The 26,211-nt window shown below is 43.3% G+C and overlaps 1 protein-coding gene across 1 annotated transcript in view; it reads right to left on the bottom strand.

Moving 5' to 3' along the window:
• Window positions 1–13,385: 13,385 nt before the first annotated feature.
• rad18 (RAD18 E3 ubiquitin protein ligase) overlaps window positions 13,386–26,211 on the bottom strand; it is a 276,395-nt gene continuing 263,569 nt past the window's right edge. Inside the window, exon 13 of the mRNA XM_067998963.1 lies at window positions 13,386–17,567. Coding sequence (XP_067855064.1) covers window positions 17,480–17,567 — 88 coding nt within the window. The 3' untranslated portion in view covers window positions 13,386–17,479. The remainder of the gene's footprint in view (window positions 17,568–26,211) is intronic.

Raw genomic sequence — 26,211 nt, 5'->3', positions numbered from 1 at the left:
CTTAAGTGGCTCGGTGTCAAATTTTGTCTGATTACACTCCTGTGAACCGCCTTGGGACGTTTTACTACGTTAACGTGCTATATAAATACAAGTTGTTGTTGTTGTTCCTCTTCCAATTGCACCCCCCCCCCATTGCTCTGTCCCCTTATTGAATGATTACTTCTACTGGGCTGCGTGCTCTACTATTACATAGTAACCATGTGGAAGAGGTGCCTACTCCTCACTCTAAAGCACTAAATACTTCCCCAGTCTGGTGAGGATGCTCCATTTGTGCGAGTTGTTTTACTGCACTTGTTTAATTGCACGTTGATGGTCACAGGTCCTTGGACGATTCTCTTGTTACCAATTTCAACACACTTCAACAACAAAAAGCTTAACTCAAAGCCAGCAAGATCGCTGAGGTCACGGGCTGGTATCTGGGGAATCTGTGAGCTTGCCGGAAAAAATTTCTCATCGATCATCCGCTGCAGCCTAGCTCATCCATCAGCTGGAAGGCCGGAGGTGAGTGCTGACGGTCTTTGGCATTCACCTTGGCAGCTCTTGCCGTGATTTAGCACCACAACAGGATTCTTCATGCTTCTCAAGAGAAAAGTTCTTCTATCATTGCACAAAGGGCTCCGGGCCCAGGCTGCAAGTGAATTGCTCTCTTCCACGCTGCATTTAGCTCAATCCCCACTGCACCTTTTGGAGTCCAAAGGACACCCATTCTGATAAACAATCCGGATCTCTCCCCACCCCGGATGCCTGCAAAATCCTTAACAGCCACTTGCTTCTTCCACTTCGCCCCAACAATCAGAATTTGCATTTGCATTCTGCCCCCACAGTTAGCACATCCTTAGAGCTGTTAGGAAATTACTTAGACATATTTACTGGTAATTTGTTGATTTTCCCCTCTGAGGTTAGGTCTGTTGCATGCATGACCGTATATGACTGAGATTAAAATTCAGTGTTGTCATTTTCGATCTATCTGAAATTGCATTAAGTATCCACGTCTGTCGACTTTCTTGTCCAAGCAGTGTCTAATTTTTGACGTCGCTGCTGACAAGTCCAATCAGCTCCAACTTTCCAGTATTTATTCAGTTCAAGCCATATTCTTCACGTACTCAACCAGTACAAATCCACTTTAGTGTTCTAACCAGGGAATAAAAAACACTTTGGCTAATTTTGTTTCTCCTGTTGGGACGATGCTTAAATCAAGCTTGATGTTATTTGATGGGGATAGCAGTGGCTCAGTGGGTAGCACTCTCGCCTCGAGTCAAACACTCTAGTGCAGTACTGAGGGAGTGCTGCACTGTCGGAGGTGCCGTCTTTCGGATGAGACGTTAAACTGAGGCCCCGTCTGCCCTCTCAGGTGGACATAAAAGATCCCATGGCACAATTTCGAAGAAGAACAAAGGAGTTTTGTCTGATGTCCTGGCCAATATTTATTCCTCAATCAACACCTAAAACAGATGATCTGATTATTTATTTCATTGCTGTTTGTGGGACCTTGCTGTGTGCAATTTTGGCTCCTGTGTTTCCTACATTACAACAGTGACTACACTTCAAAAGTACTTCACTGGGGGCAGAGATTTCTGAAATTCATCCAACAGACCGCCTAGTGCCCTGGACCTGAAACTACATTGTGACAGTTGGAATAGCAAAATTGAATGGGCAATGTTGGCATAACAATATACAGCAGTAAATGTGAACACAAAAGTGTGACCAAAAATTGTGACAACTGAAAGTGCGTGCCGAATGCAAAATTTTTAATACATAAATGTTCAAGATAATGCAAAATTTAAGTTTGTTTTAACTTAACACACTAATTTGCACTAGTTAAAAGCTCATCTGCAAAATATTAACAAAATGGAAGCTCCGACTTCATTTGGCTGCTGTCGGGGGTTGCTATTTGGACACCCGGCAAGTCTAACTCCTGCAGAATAGAACTGTACATCATACTGATGCCCTCATCTGGCATCACACATAAAAAGGTTCATTTGGACGAGAGCCTGGATAACTACCAACAGCTGTAGAGACATACTACAGCAGGAATCATACTTTGGAGTTAGCCTTGACTCAGTGTCAGCACTCTCGCCTCTGAGTCAGCAGGTCATTGGTTCGAGCCCCACTGCAGAGACTTGAGGACGTAATCTAGGCGGACACTTCAGTGCTGCACTGTCGGAGGTGCCATCTTTCAGATGAGTCATTAAACCGAGGCCCTGCCTGCCCTCGGATGGATGTAAAAGATTACATTGGTACTTTTTGAAGAACAGGGAAGGTGTCCTGATCAACATTTAGCCCTCAGCCAATATCACTACAACAGATTATCTGGTCAATTATCTTGTTGCTGTTTGTGGGATCTTGCTGTGCATAAATCGACTGCTTCAAAAATATTTCATTGGCTGTGAAGCACTTTGGGATATCCTGAGGATGTGAAAGCTGCTGTATAAATGCAAGTTTTTTCTTTCAGGAATGGAGAAAGATATATCTCATCATCATTACAGATAGAATCCAAGGTACAAACAGATTTTTGACAAAATATTAAACTTGAAGAGCGAGCTATAGATCCAAATGAGGACAGTAAGATTGTAAAATAAGAGTAGTGTTGGAAGTATGAGATCTTGTCTGAGAGGTCTATCCCTAGGAAATCATAGAATCATAGAGTGGTTATAGCACAGGAGGCCATTCGGCCCGTCGGGCTTGGGCTGGCTCTCTGCAAGAGCAATCCAGCTAGTCCCCACTCCCCAGCCCTTTCCCCATAGCCCTGCAATTTTTTTCCTTTCAAGTACTTATCCAGTTCCCTTTTGAAAGCCATGATTGAATCTGCCTCCACCACCCCCTCAGGCAGTGCATTCCAGATCCTAACCACTCACCTTTGGCTCTTTTGCCAATCACCTTAAATCTGTGTCCTCTGGTTCTCAACCCTTCCGCCAATGGGAACAGTTTCTCTCTATCTACTCTGACTGGACCCTTCATGATTTTGAACACCTCTATCAAATCTCCTCTTAACCTTCTCTATTCCAAGGAGAACAACCCCAGCTTCTCCAGTCTAGCCACGTAAATGAAGTTCCTCATCCCTGGAATCATTCTAGTAAATCTTTTCTGCACCCTCTCTAAGGCCTTCACATCCTGCTTAAAGTGTGGTGCCCAGAACTGGACACAATGCTCCAGTTGTGGCCAAACCAGTGTTTTGTAAAGGTTCATCATAACCTCCTTGCTTTTGTACTCTATGCCTTTATTTATAAAGCCCAGGATCCCATATGCTTTTTTAACCGCTTTCTCAACCTGCCCTGCCACCTTCAACGACCTGTGTACATATACCCCCAGATCTCTCTGTTGCTGCACCCCTTTTGGAATTGTACCATTTATTTTATATTGCCTCTCCTCATCCTTCCTACCAAAATATATCACTTCGCACTTCTCTGCGTTAAATTTCATCTGCCATGTGTCCGCCCATTCTACCAACCTGCCCATAGCCTCTTGAAGTCTATTACAATCCTCCTCACTGTTCACTATACTTCCAAGTTTTGTGTCACCTGCAAATTTTGAAATTGTGCCCTTTACACCTAAGCCCAAGTCATCAATATATATCAAGAAAAGCAGCAGTTCTAGTACCGACCCTGGGGAACACCACTGTATACCTTCCTCCAGTCCAAAAAACAACCGTTCACCACTACTCTCTGTTTCCTGTCACTTAGTCAATTTCATATCCATGCTGCCACTGCCCCTTTTATTCCATGGGCTTCAACTTTGTTGACAAGTCTATTATGCGGCACTTTATCAAACTTTTGGAACTCCATATACACCACGTCAACCACATTGCCCTCATCAAAAAACTCATTCAAGTTAGTTAAACATGATTTACCTTTAAAAATCCGTGCTGGCTTTCCTTAATTAATCCACGCCTGTCCAAGTGACTGTTAATTTAATCCTGGATTATCATTTCTAAAAGCTACCCACTACTGAGGTTAAACTGACTGACCGTAAGACCATAAGAGATAGGAGCAGAAGTAGGCCATTCAGCCCCTCGAGCCTGCTCTGCCATTTAATGAGATCATGGCTGATCTGATTTTTTACCTCAACTCCACTTTCCCGCCCTTTCCCCATATCCTTTGACTCTCTTGCTGATCAAAAATTTGTCGAACTCAGCCTTGAATGTATTCAATGACTCAGCCTCCACAGCTTTTTGGGGTAAAGAATTCCAAAGATTTACGACCCTTTAGAAGAAATTCCACCTCCTTTCTGTCTTAAACGGGTGACCCCTTAGTCTGAGACTATGCCCCCTAGTTTTAGATTCCCCCATGAGGGGTAACATCCTCTCAGCATCTACCCTATCGAGTCCCCTCAGAATCTTGTATGTTTCAATAAGATCTCCTCTCATTCTTCTAAACTCCAATGAGTATAGACCCAACCTGTTCAATCTTTCCTCATAAGAAAACCCTTCCATTCCTGGAATCAACCTAGTGAACCTTCTCTGAACTGCCTCCAATGCAAGTATGTTCTTCCTTAAATAAGGGCACCAGAACTGTACGCAGTACTCCAGGTGTGGTCTCACCAGCACCTTGTACAGTTGTAGCATGACTTCCCTGCTTTTATACTCCATCTGGCCTGGACTGGCCTGCAGTTGCTGGATTTATCCTTACACCTTTTTTTGAACAAGAGTGTAACATTTGCAATTCTCCAGTCCTCTGGCACCACCCCCGTATCTACGGAGGATTGGAAAGTTATGGCCAGTACCTCTGCAATTTCCACCTTACTTCCCTCAGCAGCCTAGGATACATGGTGACCTATCTACTTTAAGTACAGCCAGCTACTTCTAGTACCACCTCTTTATCAATTTTTAGCCCATCCAGTATCTCAACTACCTCCTCTTTTACTGTGACTTTGGCAGCATCTTCTTCCTTGGTAAAGACAGATGCAAAGTACTCATTTAGTACCTCTGCCTCCATAAGTAGGTCTCCTTTTTGGTCCCTGATCGGCCCCACCCCTCCTCTTACTACCCGTTTAACTGTCTATATGCCTATAGAAGACATTTGGATTCCCTTTTATGTTAGTTGCCGGTCTATTCTCATAATCTCTCTTTGCCCCTCTTATTTCATTTTTCGCTTCCCTCTGAATTTTCTATATTTAGCCTAGTTCTCACTTGTATTATCAACCTGACATCTATCATACGCCCCCTTTTTCTGCTTCATCTTACTCTCTATCTCTTTCGTCATCCAGGGAGCTCTGGCTTTGCTTGCCCTACCTTTCCCCCTAGTGGAATGTACCCAGACTGTACCCAAACCATCTCCTCTTTAAAGGCTGCCCATTGTTTGATTACAGTTTTACCTGCCAATCTTTGATTCCAATCTACCCGGGCCACATCCGTTCTCAACTAACTGAAATTGGCTCTCCTCCAATTAAGTATTTTTACTCTGGATTGCTCCTTGTCCTTTTCCATAGCTAATCTAAACCTTGTGATACTATGATCACTGTTCCCTAAATGTTCCCCTACTGACACTTGCTCCACTTGACCCACCTCAATCCCTAAAACCAGATCCAGCAATGCCTCTTTCCTCGTTTGGCCGGAAACATACTGATCAAGGAATTTCTCCTGAATACACTTCAGAAATTCTTCCCCCTCTCTGCCCTTTACACTATTACTATCCCAGTCTATATTAGGATAATTGAAGTCCCCCATTATCACTCTAAGCTTCTTGCACTCTGTGTAATTTCCCTCCAAATTTGCTCCTCCATATCCTTCCCACTAGTTGGTAGCCAATAGACTACCCCAGTAGTGTACTGGCACCTCTATTGTTTCTTAACTCTAACTAACTAGATTGTCCTTGACCCCTCCAGGACATCCTCTCTCTCCAGCACTGCAACATTCTCCTTAATCAATACTGCCACCTCACCCCCTCCTTTTTTTCCTTTCCTATCTTTCCTGAACACCTTGTATCCAAGAATATTTAGTACCCAATCCTGCCCTTTTTTGGAATGCTGGAATTAGATTTATAGGCAGCCCAATGATAGACTCCCAGGTTGTAATAATGCCACCTGAGATGCACTAATAAGGATTGAAGTAAGCATAGTAGAACAGCCATCGTTTCAAAATGTAGTGCGAAGGTTTTCAACTAATCCTCCATACAAAAGGTGCTATTTCCCTTTCCTGAAGGCATTGTCTCCTCACTGGGGAACAGTTCCACAGGCATTTATTATTAGTTTATTGTTCATGAGAGAGCCCCAGCAGACTATTCCACCGTCCTATGCTTACCTGACATCCGCACATGCACTTACAGCAGAGGTCGCCGGATAATGATCAGGAGCCGAAACCCTGGCTGATTTTCCATTCTCTAGCCTGGAGGCAGGGAAGACAATTGTAGTCTCCTAATCTCATCCCAGCTGAAATCAACTCGGTTAACTGGGGATTGGGCGCAGGACCTCCTTGGTCTGTATGGCTCCGCTACTCACTCAATAAACTCACCAAGTTATTAGAGGAGCCCATATTGCTCCAAAAAAGACTTGCACTTATATAGTACCTTTCACAACCTCAGATGTCCCAAAGTGCTTTACAGCCAATGAAGTACTTTTGAAGTATTGTCACTGTTGTAATGTAGCAAGTGGGGCAGCCAATTTGCGTACAGCAAGATCCCACAAACAGCAATGAAATAGAAGACCAGATAATCCGTTTTAGGTGTTGGTCGGGGGATAAATATTGGCCAGAACACCCCTGCTCTGCTTTGAATAGTGCCATGGGATCTTTTACATCCAGGGCAGATGGGGCCTTGGTTTAACGTCTCACCCGAAAGACAGCACCTCCAACAGTGCAGCACTACCTGGCTAGACATTTGAAACGGTTGTCTAAAACATAAAGTTTGATTAAACATTGTCAAATGTAATCAAAATTTAAGAATGGAGGGAAATTTTAGATCTGATAACGTAAGAATAAAGTTTGATGATCCCAAAGTTATGCGTGTCTGGAAAGAGCACCAATATGCTTGAAAATGCCATGTAGTTATGTGGGGTTCAGCGTGTACAGCTCCCAGGTTAGTGTAACCAGAGCACTTGGGTAAACCATTTTCAACAAGGAAGTATACCTACAACAGTCTATATCATCAGAATGCCAACACTCAGACCGCAATTTTGTACAATGTTTTGAAGCATGTCATGCGAGGTACCTGTGTGCAGTATATCTAATAAACATCGCCTGCAGTAACTCAATCTTCACTGATAATCTGCCCATCTACCTCCCTCCTTGAAAATGTTTCAAGAAAATATTCAGTGGGATAATTAGACCTTGCAGTGACTCAACTTGCATTATTTTTGGAATACAATATAACCTCTCATCTCTCCCCAAGAGGTCATTAATATCCCAGCCTTGACACTGGTCATAAGTTGAACTCATGGCCTATTGGGGGGCTAAAAGTGGTATCCCACCCAACCTTTAATTGGCCGTATTTTTTTCGAGCTATAGTTTATGCTGCAGCCTGAAAATACTGCATTTCGTCTGCTGTTCCTAAGTTTTGAATTGTACAAGTGGAGTTGTGTTTCACAAACTACCAATGTTGTCATGGTAATGATGCATGTGAAATATTGACAGTCAGTAGAGGGTGTTTTCAAAACCAGGATTTCAGTCATGTTGAGCAAGTGAAACATTTGTACCTAAATTATGAAAACCACCCAACAGTACAGCTAGATTATATATTCTGTCTTTCAAACTTGGTTTGTGTCTATAGAGAGCACTTTGAACGGTAGAACACAATGGTGAAGAAGTTTTGGTGGTCGCACTTTTGACCCCGTGCTCCTCCCCTCTCGGATTCAGAAGGTTGTGGGTTCAAGCCCAAACTCCAGGGACTTCAGAACAAAATCTAGGCTGCAGTGCTGAGGGATGCTGCACTGTCAGAGGTGCCTTCTTTTGGGTGAGACGTTAAACCGAGGCACCGTCTGCCCTCTCATTACCCCTCAACCAACATCACTAAAAGAAAATGATCTGGTCATTTATCTTATTGCTATTTGTGGGACGTCGATGTGTGAAAATTCGCTGCCGCCTTTCCTACATTGCTGTTTCACTGTGTAAATAACATCAATGTGAAAATGAAACCTTATCCAGTTTTATTCATTCTGCCACAGTTATGCTCATCTTTTCACAGGCAGTTTCAATTCAGAATTTAATGGTCTTGACACAAACCTTTGTTTTTGGAGCCCTTTTCACTCTATTTAATTACTCATTTTTCAGAATTGTGTCTAGAACATCTCCCACTCCTTGAATCTTCAATCATCTATTTGGAAGCCGAATTACAGATTTCGAGCGTGGGTTGCTTTTTCACCACACCAAGTTATACCTCATTTAAATGAAAATTATAATAACCCTCGTGCTTAAATCCTCTGAGGTGATGCACACGGATTTGCTTAAACCTGAGTACCAAGTTGGAAGATGTGCTTTTAATAGCTCCATTCACCTAGCAGATAAAACCTTCACAAAAAACCCCCGAGAAACCATCCTTGACTTTTCATCTCAGTGAAAAGCCACGGTCCAAATTTTTAAATTGCATTTTATATTTACAGTTGCTGCAAAAATAATCCTACGTGAAGACAGAAACAGAGGACGTTGATTTTCTTTTATTAAAAATACCTTTTTTAGTGCTGTCCAGTCTGAAGATTTTCACAGCACAGCCCCGTCTCCAAGGATGAGCGTTCTGTAAACTTGTACTCTTTCTCCCTGGGTTCCCTGCCGAATGCAGAGCCAGAAGCTTGAATGCTTCGGCTGTTGAAGTACGACCTCTGCTCCAACTTTGCAATAGCTTCATGAAGTGTATTCCTCTCCCCAATTTTCTCCCATTCTCCCAAGATGCTGACTCTTGCTGTGTTACAACTCACATTTATAAAGCGCCTTTAACGTGGGAAAACATCCTGAGGAGCTTCACTGTGTCGTAATCAGAAATAAGTGGATGTCCAGCCAAAGGTGATATTAGATGGGGTGACCAAACGTTTGATTAAAGAGATGTGGTTTAAGGAAGGTCTTAAAGGAGTTGGAGGTCAAGAGGCTAAGGCAGCGAATTTCAGGGCATGGGACTTACGTACCAAAGATGGGGCAAAGGGAGAGTGGATGCACAAAAGGCAAGAGTTAGAGGGTCGGAGAGGAGGGGGTACTATAGAAGGTTACAGGGGAATGAGCATCGGCAACACCTTGCCAGAGTGGATATTCTTGTGAGCATAGAGAGAGGACATCAGAACCGAACCCGATCGTGTCCTCACCCAATGTCCATACATTGCTATCCAGCGACTCCTGCTGCAAAATGCAATCAGGATATGGGAACCTGACTGATCTTAACTCCATCCCAGTTCAGATCAGCGTAGACAGGGAATCAAACCTAGGAACTTCTCGTCTGCATGGCTTGGTGCAACATCAAGTAACGGCTTAACCCATCAAAAGAGCCCTGCCGTAGCTTTATAATGCACAAGAGTAATAGAGGTCTTTAGGATTATGAAAGGGTTTGATAGGGCAAACGCAGAGAAAATGTTTCTGCTTGTGGGAGAATCTAAAACTGGGGGTCAGAAATATAAGACAGTCACGAATAAATTCAGTAAGGAATTCAGGAGAAATTTCTTTTCCCAGAGAGTGGTTAGAATGTGGAACGTGCTACCACAAGGAGTAGTTGAGGCAAATAGCATTGACGCATTTGAGGGGAAGCTAGATAAACACATGAGGGAGAAAGGAATAGAAGGTTATACTGATAACCTTGAGATGAAGTAGGGTGGGAGGAGGCTTGTGTAGAGCATTAACACCGGCATAGACCAGTTGTGCCAAACAGCCTGTTTCTGCGCTGTACATTCCATGTAAGAGTTAAGAAGATGAGCAGCTTAATGAGAAAGAAACGTTAACCTTCAGCAGAACTCTCAAAGGATCTGCTGGATGGCCACAGGCAAAATGTTGATGTCTTTCCCTTCAGACGCTGACTGACCCACTATGCTTTTCCAGATGATGACGAACAAAAAGATACAAAACAGGTAAGCATTCTTCACTTCAGATTAGAAAAGAATTTAGTGTAGAAAAAGCTGTTCAGGCTAGGTCAGCTGAAAATTTTAAAACTGAGATTGATAGATTTTTGTTAGGCAAGGGTATTAACTGTTATGGAACCAAGGCAGGTAGATGGAGTTAAGATACAGATCTAACTGAATGGTAGAACAGGCTCAAGAGGCTGAATGGCCTACGGCTGTTCATATTAACTGGGGGGGGGTGGAATTTAGATGCATAATGCAGCAGATTGGATTCCACTACCACCCATTCCATTACTGTCAGGTTTATAATTCATGTTGTGCTGCAATTTCATATTGGTCTTAAAATAAAGCACGTTAACCCAATCTCAGGTTATCTTGTTAAATCCTTCCCTACCCAACAACTTACATTTCTATAGCATTTCTCATTTACTGAACAACATCCCTGAAGATTTTACAGCAAAAAAGCTTGCCACTGAGGGCAGAAGAGAAAAGAGAGATGGAAACATAACTGGGGTGGTGTGTAAAAGCATGATCAAAAAGAAAGTTTTAAGGAAATGTTTGAAAGCAGATGGGTGAGATAACAACAACATGCATTTATATAGCACCACTGAAACATATAAAGTTCTGACAGGGCTGGACAGACTGGATGCAGGGAGGATGTTTCCCCTGGCTTGGTGGGGCTAGAACAAGGGGTCACAGTTTCAAGATACAGGGTAGGACATTTAGGACTGAGATGAGGAGAAATTTCTTCACTCAGAGGGTGGTGAACCTGTGGAATTCTCTACCACAGAAGGCTGTGGAGGCGAAGTCACTGAATATATTTAAGAAGAAGACAGATAGATTTCTAGACACAGCAGGCATCAAGGGGTATGGGGAGAGCACGGGAATATGGTTTGAGATAGAGGATCAGCCATGATCATATTGAATGGCGGACTCCTGCTCCTATTTTCTGTTTCTATGTTTAACATTGTAAAATGTCCCAAGGCGCTTCACAGGAGCGTTATCAAACAAAATTTGACACTGAGCCACATAAGAAGATATAAGGTGGCCAAAAGCTTGGTCAAAGACAGACAGTGGGAAAGTTACAGTACTCATTTTCTGCCACGAGATTTCACTGCTGTACTTTGTCATACCGTAGAAAAGTATCAAATAACATCTTGTGATACCTCAACGTGGATTAGCTGCGTTCATGAGCATTGATAAGGCACAGCTGCTCCTCGTGGAAAAGTAACCAGAACAGCAGATCGCAATTTCCATACCCAATGACAAAACAGACTCCATTGCACTCCACAAGCATCTGCAATGTTTGTGTGGATATAACAAACTTTAAATATCTGGCATCTGCTACAATCAGAAGCATGTGAACACACGTTACTAGAATGGGCAGACAGGCAGCGTGTGCAGTTCGATGCAGAGAAGTGTAAGGTAATACATTTTGGGATCAAAAATAAGCACTGGGAATATACACTCAATGGAAAGATGTTGAAGAGTTTGGATGAACAGAGTTCAGATACATAGTTTTTTGAAAGTGTAGGTAAAGGCATGAAAAAGGCAAATCGCATTTGGGGTTTTATAAATAGGGGCTCAGAGTACAAGAATAAAGAAGTAATGTTAAATTTATATCAGGCAATGAGTAGGCCACAGTTAGAGTTCTGGGTGCAGTTTTGGGCACCCCATTATGGAAAGGATGCTAGTTACAGAGAGCGATTAGCATAGATTTACAGGAAAATATTAAGGCTGAGAAACTATAGTTATGAGGAGAGACTTGAGATACTGGATCTGTTTCCACTACAGCAGAGAAGGCTAAGAGAAGATTTAGTAGAAATTTTTAAAATTATGAAGGACTTTGATAGGGTGAAAAGAGAAAGACTATTTCCCCTGGTTTGTGGAGGGGTCATCAATTTAAAGACATCGCCAAGAGACTGATAAGAGAGCTTAAGAGAAATTTCTTTATGTAGAGTTATTACAGCATATAATACTTTGCTGCAGGGAGTTGTTGAGGCAGAGATGGTTGCATCTTTTCAAGGAAAAGTGGATAAACATTTAAAGCAAAGGAGGATATTGGGCTATTGGGAGGGCAATGGAATTAGTTTTGGATTGTTCTATCAAGACCTGGCGCAGACACAATTTAAAGATTCCAAAGGAAGGAACTCAAAGCAGAAAGAAAGATTTTGCATTTATATAGCACCTTTCACGTCCTCACAATATCCCAAAGTTCTTCACATCCAATGAATTACTTGTGAAGTGTAGTCACCGTTGTTTTGTAGGCAAATATTGCAGCCAATTTCACAAAGCAAGATCCCACAAATAGTAACGTGATGAATGACCAGTAATCTGTTTTTAGTGGTGTTGGTTAAGGGATGAATGTTGGCCAGGACACTTATGGACTCTAAGGGAATCAAGGGATACGGGGATCGGGCAGCAAAGTGGAGTTGAAGTAGATCAGCCATGATCTACATGAATGGCGGAACAGGCTTGAGGGATCATATGGCCTACTCCTGCTCCTATTTCTTATGTTCTTAGGACACCGGGAGAACATCCTGCACTTCAAATAGTGCCATGGGATTTTGTATGTCCACCTGAACAGGCAGACAGGACTTTGATTTCATGTCTCATCCGAAAGGCGGCATCTCCGACAGTGCAGCACTCCCTCAGTACTGCACTGAAGTGACAACCTAGATTGTGCTCAAATATTGGATTTGGACATGAGTCAGTGTCTGAGGGGAGAAAATGGGATCAAGCTGCAAGACAGTAAAGGAATTCTGTCATTAATGAGTTAAAGAATTCATTAACGTCTAAGAGAAACAGCCATTAACTGTGGAAATTATTGGCAAGTTTGTCTTCAGCTGTCTAACTGGAAAGCTGAAAACATGCACACTTGAATCTACCGCTGTGACAATGATGTCCAAGCAACCATAAATCTTCCATTCATAAAGAAGTTCCAATGGAGTGTTGCCAACTCTTGTTTCAATGCCACTAACACTATAATGTTTCTACAATTCAGTCATTGCTGTACCAAAATGTCTACAATTTTCCAACCTAAAACAGGAATCAAAAGGAATAAAGATGATATTCTGCTGTAACTATTTACACCTCCTCTGGACCCATTGCTTGCTTTTTTGTTTGTCCCAATACCACTCCCTTTTTGCCTTCACCATCATCTCTTTTGTCATTTAATCGGTCCACCCTATCACAGACCTTTCCCCTTTGTTCTATTCCTGCTCCCATCCTCCCCTTTTCCCAGGCTCTGTATTTGCTTAAAAGCTGTTAAATCTCTAACATCTTCCCAGTTCTAATGAAAGGTCAGTGACCTGATACGTTAACTCGGTTTCTCTCTCCACAGACGCTGCCTGAACTGTTGAGTGTTTCCAGCATTTTCCGTTTTTATTAAATATGAGATGAAGACACTTGTAGCAAAACCATCCACTTTATTTAAAAGGCACAAGCTACTGTCTAAAAATTAGTTGCCAGTTATTTAAGCCATAAAAGAATGCAGTTATATCAAACTACTCTGGAAATGGAAAGAGACATTGACCATTTTATTTTTCAAACTACACGTTTTCTCTCAGATCTGAAACAATGATTATTTTTTCTTTCATTTCATTTCTAATAGTTATGACATAGGCTGAACAACAAGAATGTGCACAACTTGTATTCTCATAATCAACACATGCTTTTCATTTTACTGCACAGATGATGTGGCAGCCCTCCAGGTTTTAACCATCACAATTCTCCAGTGAGGGTAATCATTAGTAGGAACAGAGTGAGGATTAATTGAATGATTATCATTAGAGGACAGAGTTTACAAAATCAGGCCATCTCGCCGGTCTTCATCTGGACTCATCACAAACTGAAGCAGAATAAAGTGAAATAAAACCGCATGGAAATAGGAACTAAAGTCAACATAACCGCAATCCTGTAACACTAATTACAGAAAACTGCATGTTCTCCAACTCGTACTGTATTTAGTCACTGTAATTATTACAATCCAGCATGCGAACAGTTCGTCAATGGCCAACATGAGTATGCTTGAGTTTAGAAGTAATTAATATGCAAAAGCAGATAATTATAATAAGGGCAGATGTTTGTGCAGTGGTTTATATGTAGTATATCAATGCAAGAACTATCTGCACAATACTGATGACGACAACAGATGAAAAGCCTGGTAATGCTAATTACTCACCTCCGGATATAGTACTTTTGTATTATCTAAGTAACAATAGGCAGTGCAATGGGTGAAATCACCACAATCATCGATCAATAAAGGCACTTTTACCCTTTATAAAGCACTATGTAAGGCGCATTCAGTTCTTTTAGGCTAGGGAAACCTGGCACCTTAAGATGATAGCAAAGGAATTCAAACAAGTCCTGACTGTCATCCCCTCTTAAAAATCCTAGGAGCAAAGAACTTGATAAACTGATTAACAAACTCAAACCCAAATGCTACATCATTTTAAGAATTATTACTACAGTGCTGTGGCATGATGGGCAATGTCTGTAGAGCAATTGGACATTTAATCAAAAAAATGAGAAACATTATATATAAAGGGAACCCCTTGCGTCTTATAATACATTTTCTTTCCTTCCCTTCCCTTATGCTCTACTGATGAATAATTTTGCCTGAGTAACACTTTGACTATGAGGCAAGAATAATCCGTTCATGGTCTGAGGTAGTGGCCAAACAAGACCATGCCAATATGTGCAGGTTTCATTAGGGTCCAATTTAAACAAATGATGATTGTGAAAGTACCAAGATTGCTCCTTACAGTCTACTAAAAAAAAATCCCAAATGTACCATGTTTCAAACTAACTTACCTTGTTCCTAATGCTCTGACAATGGCCCGTAACTTTATGAACAACAAGGAAGAGGAGACAGCTCTCTCTGCTAGCTAGTACTGTGTGAAATTTTCATCCCATGTCTACTTGAAGTGTGGATCCACCCAGCAATATCAGAATAAGATCTGTCCTTTCAGACTTGAGTTATGTTTGGAGAGAGCATCTGAGCTGCATAACATTAAGGTGAAGCACTGGCGATTACAGGCCTGTCATGGGTGGTGGTGGTAGTATTAGTGGGAACAATTGGAGGTGATGAATGGTGATGAATTAGGAGTGTCACACAATAAAGCACTTGGAGTTTAGTGAGATTTTTCTCATAATGTATTGGCAACAATAAGCCTATTGACAACTCTGGAATACAATGTACTGACCAATATATCAATGTCCCAAATTATAGTTGGGTAGAACACACATGTTTTCTGATGGTGGCATAATATTAGCAAACTCTTCTCGTATTTATGTAATGCAACCCCAGCTTCAAATTAAACACTGATAGGGATGGAAGAAGGAAGGAATAATCTCATGAGCTAGGTGGAATTCAGGCAACACTGTCAGTAAAATGCCTTGCTGAGGGTCCAACCATTCCTCCATCTCTGTGCCAGATGGTTTGGATCAGATTCGTAACGAGTAGTACATGCCACTCACTCATTCTCATAAGTGCAATATTCAGGCAATCCAGTTTGAGGCTTTGTGCACTGAGAACTTCATATATTCAAAGAGATAGGACCTCAGCTTGTCAATACCACATGGTGAAACTAGGATTGTTTGGGAGGTAACCCAGTCTTTCAGGAATCTCTTGCATTAGGAAATATCCCTCAATTGGAATCCATTTAAAAGGACTAGATCTCTTCTAACTACTCTTGTAACCTTTGAGCAATGAAAGGTCCAGGAGGAGGCAGTAAAAAACAGGCCTCAAGATTTAGTCTTTGGTAAAAAAATAAAAGATGAATTTCTCAAAGAGTTGGTGACTAATGTGATCAAGTTCTAACAATGACTACAATGCCAAGTGACCCTAGGTTTAACCACAAATATAGATTAAATTTGCTATATGTATATTTTTGAGAGATAAACAATGTTAAATAAAAATGCTTTGTAATACAATCTATCAAACTCTTGGTTGCTCAATTATTTTGGCTTAATTTGCCACAGGTCTCCAAGCTTCAATCATTTGAATGCCGGCTGCCGGCTAAAATTATCTGGTCACAACCCAAAACACAACCTGCCAGTAATAAACTGGCACACTGGCAACCAAACAAGTGGTTACACTGAGATCTGTGCTGTTGTTTCTCTTATGAAAACAATGGGATTTCACAAAAATAATAATCTGTGACAGATGCTACACTTCCTCCTCAAAACAATCCTTTACATTTGATTTTTTTCCCTTCTCCCCCCTCTGATCGTCTCCTGAAGGCACTGACTTGTGCCGGGTTATGATTTAATAGCATTGGCTTCTCTTCTATACTTCGTCCGATTGATCCAGTACGTATATTAACAGCCTTTCTGATCAGGGGTGGGGATGGGAGGGGGGAAGGGAGGCCAAATCAGATCCTGTCCTCACCCATCATCCACACAAGTGCACTTTCCAGCACTGGTCACTGGACAGCGATCAGGGGAGGGAAACCCAACTGACTTTTCCACTCCCTAATCAAGGAGCGAGGACAGCAATTGCACCACTTCTATGACCACCCCATATTAAGTAGAATATGTGTACAAATCACTAAGTGGCTGAATTACACTCATCCATCTACACTACAATCCTACTGGACTACTATATACATACACACAGTTAATAATTATCAGATCCTTTCAAATATGTATATTTCTTAATAGTCACCTGTTGAGACATACCATGTATTAGCACAGCAGTGGGTCAAATTCATTACAGGCATTTCAGACTCCCCCTTAAAGGAGCTCATTACACTGACATGACTAATTCATTTGGCTCTCCCTGGATGCTTTTTCCAAAGGCAGCCTTTGTTTTTCTTAGTTTCAGGGGATCAATGTGCTTCTATACCCTTCTTGCATAGAGTGGACCCGCAATTCCACTGTGAGGACATTATTCCTTGCATTAATTCCAGGAATGACCTTGCTACAGTGGAAGGTGGAAGAGAGAAAAAACAGAGAGAAAGATGACAGAGGCAGCGACAGTGCACCAAAGCTCTAAAAAGGCTGTGCAAAAGTGGGTGGTAAGACACAGGTTCATACCCACAATTTGTCCATGTGCCTCATATAGATCAATAGGTAGTAAGCAGAAGGCAGCAAGAAGCAAAAAATGGTCACTAAGTAATATACATTATTCTTGGTCATGACCTCAGTGGAATGACATGTATACTGAGGAGGGTATATTCCAGTCCTGATGTCACGCAAGTTGTGTGCCATTGTTGGACAGTTCCAGCTATTTGCACGTTTACAGGAACTTGCTCTTAAAATTGCTGGCAAATTATAATGGCACAGCCTTCAGCGAAATAGTCAGGCATAATACACTCCATTAAGTGCATTCCTCACTCCTTTCACAATCATTAAAGATAAACTTTGGAGATTATTTATATGAATGTTCAGTCACACGTGCTGACTCCTTATTGAGGAATACTGAACATGTTCTGGTTAAAAGTACATTTTCTTTGTAAATTACTGCAGTCCTAGTTCTTATTGGAAGCTTGTGATATGTTTCGTGTTGGAATGCTCACTTCCTTGCCCGTTTTTTTTCAGAACTCCTTTTCCTGACTGGTCCTCTCATTTTCCTTTTCCGTGTGCTCATATCTGACAATTCCCTGAAAGAAAAGCAAAATGTAGAGGAAATAAAATTGAAAACAGGCACTGTATTTGGCTAAATTGCAAACAAACTACTCAGCTGCTGAACCACAAGCTCTGAAAGATCTCATAGAATTCCTTCACTTCAATAGGAAGATGGTCCAACGCTGGGATGGCGAATGAAAGCCAGATGCTCTCACTAAGTGGGATGGAAAGTTAACACCAGGAGTGCTCCTATATGCCCCCTAAGGGCAACTCAAGAGAATGACACAGATAGGGCTCTCCTGACACTTAGTGAGTTTAGCCATTCAGTAGCTGAGGCACCCAGACCTAGGAAGGTCTCAGGTTTGATATCTGGTCTGTGCTCAGTGATAGCTTCAGGGATAAGGAGGAGAAAGAATTGGTCAAGATCACCAATCCCGATCTCTATCCAATTACACCTGCTGAAATATTGTGCATGTCAGGTGACAACAGGGTCGGCTATGGCTTTGGTGCACTCCATGGTCAAATAGCCGGTTACCACCTGCAGTCGAGGCTCACACGTGAATAAAGGTCACCTCGGAGTACCCAGAGTACTGAAGAGCACCCAGAGCCTGTGGAACCTCAACAAGAGGTCAACGCCTTTAAGAATGGAGGTGGGGGTGGGGGGAGAGGAGGAAGCAGGAGAAAGAATGTCATTGGTACAGGACTTGCTCGCTTACCTGCCTTCAGGAAGCATGTGGTCAGAGCAGGAGAAATGAGCAAACATAATTAGAGAGCTGAGGACAAGGAGAATAAAATATTTAAACATGACTTTCAAACCCAAACCTTTCAGATAATTAGGCCCTTACATAAATTACTCGCTGCATCAAGGCTTCTTATTTCACTTTGCAATCCCTCCCCTCCCTAAAATTGTTATCTCACAATATGAAATAAAAAAAATTAAATTCAACTTCGAACATGTTTCTCATGAATAATATTATTAAAGAGAAATGATTAGCAACAAGCATCTCTTATTAATTAATATAGACATGTTCTACCAAGCTGCAGTACTGGAAGTGGAAATGGATTATACATCATCAGACTCAGGAAACTGAATGGAGGAGTGGGAATGTAATATATGATTTGAATTACTGCAGCAACTTCAGGACTTGATAAAGAAATTTAGAGGAACACTTTACTGGAGGAGCAAGTACAAGATTGATGTGGATAATTAATCTGGCAACAGTCAGTGCATTTGTCATCTCTACTGCCTTTTATTTAGTGTGTACAGGGCTGCCCAGAGCCTGTTTGGCTTTTATCTTTCCCCACTAAATATTTGCTATGGTTTTAGCAAAACATTAACTTATATTCAGGGACTAAAAAATTATTTTTCTCTTTTAAAAAAAATGGCCCAAGATTGGCCTCAACGTCCAAGATAGTGCCACGAATGCAGCAAAACTGATATGCTGCATGGGACACATTCCAACGCCTCCCCATGCCATCGTGACGTGCTCAGGATTCCATAGGGCTGCCCCATAAATGCACCATAGTTAAAAATAAATGGTGCAAGCCGCTTACAAAGAGGAACATGTAAGTTGCACGTAGATTGAGGACTGGAGCGTATCACGTGCGCATTGCTCTCAGGCCACACCATGTCACATGCACGTATCACATGGGCTGCAAGTAACATGCACGTAGCTCACAGGCCATACCTCATGGGCTGCAGTAAGTAACATGCATGTAGCTCACAGGCCACACCATGTCACATGCACATACCTCATGGGGTGGAACAAGTAACATGCATGTAGCTCACAGGCCACACCATGTCACATGCACATACCTCATGGGCTGGAGTAACATGCATGTAGCTCACAGGCCACACCATGTCATATGCACATACCTCATGGGCTAGACTAAGTAACATGCATGTAGCTCACAGGCCACACCATGTCACATACCTCATGGGCTGGAGTTAGTAACATGCATGTAGCTCACAGGCCGCTCCATGTGCCTTTTGCTGGAGATGGTGCCTGAAATCAATCACCTCAACTGTTTTATTGCTTATTTAAATCACGACAGAACTATGTAAGACATTTCAGGTCTGGATGCTACAGACACATATCATCATTCCTAGTAGTTGGGTGCCAGGGCTGTTTAGTTCTGCAAAAAAAGGCCGCCAGGTGCCCCTAAATCTTTTGACTGACGAGTGACAATCTTGAACGTTTACAAAACCTGAACTTAAATAGCCTGATTTTCACGGCAGGAGGTGTGCCATGGTCTCTCTGAAAACCCCATGCCCAAAGAAAGAAATATATTCTGCAGTCTGTGGCCATTCCTGTTCCATCACTGTGAACACATGAAGGCTCCGTGAGGTGGGCTCAGCCTCACATAAAACTTTTGTGCTACAGAAGAATTATGCTAAGCACGAGAGGAATATCTGGTGCAGCCTGAAAATCGAAACGGGCCCATTTATACAAGTGGTATTTATGGGTCCACAAGACACCCGTCTCAGAAGCTTTGGTTAGCAATATTATTGTGATTTACACAGCATTTCCCCACTTCGGTGCATTTTCGTTGTTGTGAGCCTGCAGCAAAAGAAAAAATACTTGCATTTATATAATGCTTTTCACATCCCAGAGCGTTCTACGGCACTTCAAAACCAATTAATTACATTTTTTAAGTGTAGGTACTGTTGCGCTTTGGTAAACAAATATGGTAGACACGAGGAGAACTCCCTGCTCTTCTTTGAAGTGTGCCATGGGATCCATCCAAACAGATGGAGCCTTGTTTTAATGAAAGATGACACCTCTGACAAGAGAAAGAAAGACTTGTATTTATATAGTGTCTTTCACGACCTCGGGATTTTCCAAAGCACTTTACAGCCAATGAAACACTTTTTGAAGTGTAGTCACTGTTGTAATGTAGGAAACGCAGCAGCCTATTTGCGCACAGCAAGGTCCCACAAACAACAAATATGATAATGATGTTGGTTGAGGGATAAATATTGGCCAGGACACCTCGGAGAACTCCCCCGCTCTTCTTCGAAGTAGTGTTTTGGGATCTTTTATGGCCACTTGAGAGGGCAGACGGGGCCTCGATTTAACATCTCATCCGAAAGACGGCACCTCCGTCAGTGCAGCACTTACTCAGTATGGACAAACAAGTGGAAAGAGGTTGGAGCAGGCTGGGGAGCCAGTTCTAAGCTAGAGTAGAGGTCTAACATACCAGCGACCTGTGTATGAGTCTCTCTTGTACAGCTGAACATGGAAGTGCAAGGGTTTGGAGAAACTGCAGGTGTGGGGGTGAAGGGAAGATGGTACCGATGGGCAAAGTTGGGGTTCAGATTGAGGCAAAAGGAGGAGGGGCAGATAGGAATTAAGGGATTTTGTTGTTTTTTTTGTGAATGGGAATTTGTAAGATATAGTGAGTGCACTTTGTGTGTTTAAGTATTCTTTGACTTTTTTTTCCAGTGAATGTGAAATGAAAACCAATCAGGATACTCTGTGTTCACATGTCCATGTTGTATGTGCCCAACACTTTCCCACAACCTACAGGAGCATCAAACGAGCGCCAAGTGTAAAACTTTTAATTACAGAGAAGGTAAATCAAAGTAAGGCAGGAAGCAAGACCACAGCACACAAAGGGGAATTAGTAAAAAGTACATTTAAACAGATATATCAGGAAAAGCTTCCTCACTCAAAGAGCAATAAATATTTGCTACGCAGAGTTGCAGAGGCATAACACTGAGGCTTCTCAAAATACGATTACAGAGTTTTTCCAGTCACCATTATTGGTACGGGCAGGTCAGCACTTGATCACTATAACGGAATAATCACCAGATCTGTGGTGCATGGATTCAAACGGCCCACCCAAACTCCTTTGATCCAATGTACTTCGATATCAGTGTATAACTATAATCTTCTGTCGGCATCGGTCAACCACAACTACAGACTGCAGTGGGGAATTCAGACATAGGCTAATGGGAAGGGAGAAGCAGATCAGGACTTGATAAAGCAGACAGGTGGGGAGGGACAGAACATCAGGACTCAGGTGGACCCCCTAAGTGCCCGAAAAGTATTTTATTTTCCCTCTGAAAATTTTCAGGTCTAAAAAGGAACTCTAAAGCTTCAGGTAGAAGTATTTGCTTTGTAAATTCCATGGGCTTGGTTTTCCCGGGAAATTGCGCGTGCGTTGGGGGCTGGGAGGGCTCCAAAAATTGGGGAAATCCCGTTCGGGTTCGGAGCCCGGCTCCAACCCTCCGAAGCCTGAATTCCCCACGGACACACCTGTGTGCGCCCGGGCGTCCCGAATCCGGAAGTCCTGCCAGCAATTAACGCCGGCGGGATAATAGTTAAAGAGCCAAATGTATCTCATTGAGGTACTTAAGGCACTTCACTTGTGACAGGTTACGTGGTTGGAACGATTTTTAACTTATCCGGGCGGCTTTCCCAAGGCTTCTGATTCATGCCTGATGAAACCAGATGTGAAGGGCCGGATCAGGCAAAAAGAAACAAAATAAATTAAATAAAAAACCATTGCACAAAGTTAAAACACAAAATCAACCTAACTTTCCACCTTGCTCTGATGTCCGATGTCTCCCTCTCCGATCTCCCCTTCTTCACCACCCCCGATGTCCTCCCGATCTCCCCTTCTTCAGCCCCTGATCTCCCCTTCTTCCCCCCCGATCTCCCCTTCTTCAGCCCCCGATCTCCCCTTCTTCAGCCCCCGATCTCCCCTTCTTCACCCCCCCGATCTCCCCTTCTTCACCCCCCCGATCTCCCCTTCTTCACCCCCCCGATCTCCCCTTCTTCACCCCCCCCATCTCCCCTTCTTCACCCCCCCCCGATCTCCCCTTCTTCACCCCCCCCGATCTCCCCTTCTTCACCTCCCCCCGATCTCCCCTTCTTCAGCCCCCGATCTCCCCTTCTTCACTCCCCCCGATCTCCCCTTCTTCACTCCCCCCGATCTCCCCTTCTTCACCCCCCGATGTCCTCCTGATCTCCCCTTCTTCACCCCCCCGATGTCCTCCCGATCTCTTCTTCACCCACCGATCTCCCCTTATTCGCCCCCCGATCTCCCCTTCTTTGCCCCCCGATGTCCTCCCGATCTCCCCTTCTTCACCCCCCCCGATCTCCCCTTCTTCACCCCCCCCGATCTCCCCTTCTTCACCCCCCCCCGATCTCCCCTTCTTCACCCCCCCGATCTCCCCTTCTTCACCCCCCCGATCTCCCCTTCTTCACCCCCCCGATCTCCCCTTCTTCACCCCCCCGATCACCCCTTCTTCACCCCCCCGATCACCCCTTCTTCACCCCCCCCGATCTCCCCTTCTTCACCCCCCCCGATCTCCCCTTCTTCACCCCCCCGATCTCCCCTTCTTCACCCCCCCCGATCTCCCCTTCTTCACCCCCCCGATCTCCCCTTCTTCAGCCCCCATCTCCCCTTCTTCACCCCCCCGATCTCCCCTTCTTCAACCCCCCCGATCTCCCCTTCTTCAACTCCCCCGATCTCCCCTTCTTCAACCCCCCCCCCCGATCTTCCCCTCTCCCCCCCAATCTTCCACTCTCCTCCCCCTACTGATCTTCCATTCCAGTGCTGGATGACGTCTCGCTCTCTCTCTTTCTCTCCCCCCACCTCGCGTTGCAGCTCCTGCCGGGCCCGAAACCCGGAGAGCACGTTAGTCACCATCAATTACAATGTGATCCTCAAGGGATGAACGCTAATGGGCCAAAAGGTGCTTACTATCACCTGAGAGAGTGCTGCACTGTCAGAGGTGCTGTCTTTCGGATGAGATGTTAACCTGAGGCCCCGTCTGTCCTCTCAGGTGGACGTACAAGATCCCATGGCACTATTCGAAGAACAGCAGGTGAGTTCTCCCCGCTGTCCTGGCCAATATTTATCCCTCAACCAACACCTAAAACAGATTATCTGGTCATTATCACATTGCTGTTTGTGGGACGTTGCTGCGTGCAAATTGGCTGCAGCGTTTCCTGCATTACAACATTGTCTTTCTTTCTTACCACTGATCCAATTGACCTGGCACAGACCAAGATTGGAACCTGCAGTCTTCCTGGCAAGTGTGGTTCATTACCATTCCACATGTATTTAGCTTGGTGCAGGTGTTTTTATCAAATCAATCCCTACTGGGTTTACAGTGATTTACTTAAAGTAATTATTACAAAAAGATACATTACTTTGCATATTATAAATGGAAAGAACCGTGCATGGCAACATCATCATCACCGTTGTACTTCATCAATCTCATTTATGGCTGAGGTCTCAAAATAATGTCAGGATGTTTAATTTGCATATTTCTCAGCTTAATTGTGAAACTAATGGCCTCTGTCAATAGCTTCTCAGGATAATATAAGCATAATTTATCTTAGCTGAATTTCACTCCTGTCGCTCCTGAATGCGGTGCAAAGCAGGAAACAGTTAAATATTTACAATGTAAGGGGGGGGGGGGGCGGTGGGGTGGTAGCCTGATGAAACAGATCATATTAAAGTTTCACCTTCTCTTGAATGGAAATTCAGCTCCTGGCGGCTTTGGGGTGGGAGGGAGGGGGTTCTTAAAATAAGACATTAGTAATAATTAGTAATAACTATCTTCAGAATTACATTTGCTATTTATGGGAAAACATCTGATTGTCACAAAATTCTCTGTTAACACAAAGTACTAAAGAAATTTAAAAATACTTATTTAGATATACACAGTACCGAATCCACAATGCTAAGGTTCTTTCTATTCTATAGCATGTCCAAACAAACTGCAACAGAGTGTTCCATGCTTTGTAATAATCCAAGATTATTATTTAAATTAAATGGTAAAAGATGGCAGTCAGGGTGCTGATTATCTATAAACATTTTCCAAATGCCACATCGCCACTGGCTTTTTTTTTGTTTTGCTGCTGAGATTTCTTTTTTTGGGGGGCGGGGGGTATCCAGAAAACATTTGGAATACATTTTAAACTAATATGACGGCAGATGGAATGGATTCCACACATGCAATTTACAAAATTATACACTGTATTAATTTAGAATATTTACAGAGAGGGGACAGAAAAATCTCAGAGCTCATAGTGAACTCAAGTAATCCTGAAGGAAGCCTCTGTCAAGATACTAAAATCTTTTCGATAAGATTGATTCTCAATGAATTAATTTCAGTTCAGAATCAGTTCAGATATGATGTCTCATTTCATCTAAAAGTCAGCACCTGGTGAATAGCCAACTAACAGTAAATGTGAACAGATGCCACTTAGGCAAGATACTGGATGGAGGGTACCCAATGCCCAAGGAGTTAATTGTCCTTAGGAGAGAAGAAAGAGGGAAGAAAATTGGCAGGAAAAAGTAGCTCAAGCTAGATCATTCTAAGTTACCAATTCAGTACTGTATTTATTTCTCATGCAATGCTATAAAGTCCACAAGAACTTTTACTGCTTTACTGGGAAGGAAACACACCCCCATGTCGTACAAGGTCAGCTCCAAAAATAAAACTCAGTGCAGCAGTAGATTCCCTACCTTCAGTATGGTCTTCCTTGCTCTTTGAATGTAATTTTGCCCTCCACTTATCAACAAATTAGCTCATCATCAATGGAGCTGGTGGAGGTGGACAGTGGAAACGATAGTGATCTGGCTGCTCTTCAATTGTTTTGCCTTTAGTGGTAGCTTCATTGGTGCCATGTGACTCACACAATGACGGGAAACCCGGATGTACGGGTTTCCGGACATCCGTACAATTTTGGCGTAAGGACGTATTTTAATTTTTTTTTGTCGGTTTCCCACCCGACAAGCCAGCATATTGACAGGCTGGCCATCAGTCGGACGGGAAAAGAGCTAAGATGCGGATGCCAGCAGTTAAGTCTTAGATTGGGCGGGGGGGTGGGGAGGTCAGGGGTCATCGGGGGAGTCATTGGGGGTCATCAGGGGAGTTGGTCATGGGTCATCGGGAGGGTGGGGAGTCATCGGTGGGGGGGGGTCGGTCATTGGGAGGAGTCATGGAAGGGTTGGGGGGGCTGGGAGTCATCGAGGGATCGGGGGGAGAGCGGTCGGAACTTGTTGGGTGGGGTGGGGAGGGGAGATCGTGGTGGTGGTGGGGCGGGTCGGTCGATCGCAGATGTGGAAGCTTGTTGGGCCTGGGGGAAACACTTCTGTTCCTCCTGGCCCACAAGCAGTGCAATAAAGACTGTTGATCCGGGCCTTCTTGCCTCCTCTCACGTGGCGTGAAGCAGAAGGCCTGGGAATCCTGGCCCCCAGGAGTTAAAAATAAAAATCTGTCAAAATGGAGGCCCGCAGGCTCCTTAAAAACTTTCACTGACCTCCTGAGAGCGGGTTGGTCGCCCACCCCTCGACCAACCTCCGTTAAAACCGGAAGTGGGCGGGTTGGGGTCGGGTTTTAGTTTTTTTTTTACAAGTTTTACCTTCCCACCCGCCCACAACCCACCAATTCGTGGAGTTAGAATTTAGGCCCATAAGAATGGATGGTGTGGAAAATATTAATGTTGCACTGTTCCACTAGGGGGTAATCTTCTGAGTTTAAGATTAAAGCCCATTGTCGAGAAGAATAAAGGAAGCTTTACTTTGCATGTGACCCAGGCTATGCCTGACTTGAAACACTAGGTGCCCAATATTTAAGTGTTCACCAACAGAGAAGTACCTCAAAAATGGTGCAAGTAGATGACAGTGAACACGGCCACCACATGGCCTTCC

This window comes from Heptranchias perlo, chromosome 17 (genome assembly GCF_035084215.1).
Source record: "Heptranchias perlo isolate sHepPer1 chromosome 17, sHepPer1.hap1, whole genome shotgun sequence".
NCBI classification, from domain to species: Eukaryota; Metazoa; Chordata; class Chondrichthyes; order Hexanchiformes; family Hexanchidae; genus Heptranchias; species Heptranchias perlo.
The sequence above is the reverse complement of the archived record's forward strand: the minus strand, read 5'-3'. Positions and strand labels throughout refer to the sequence as shown.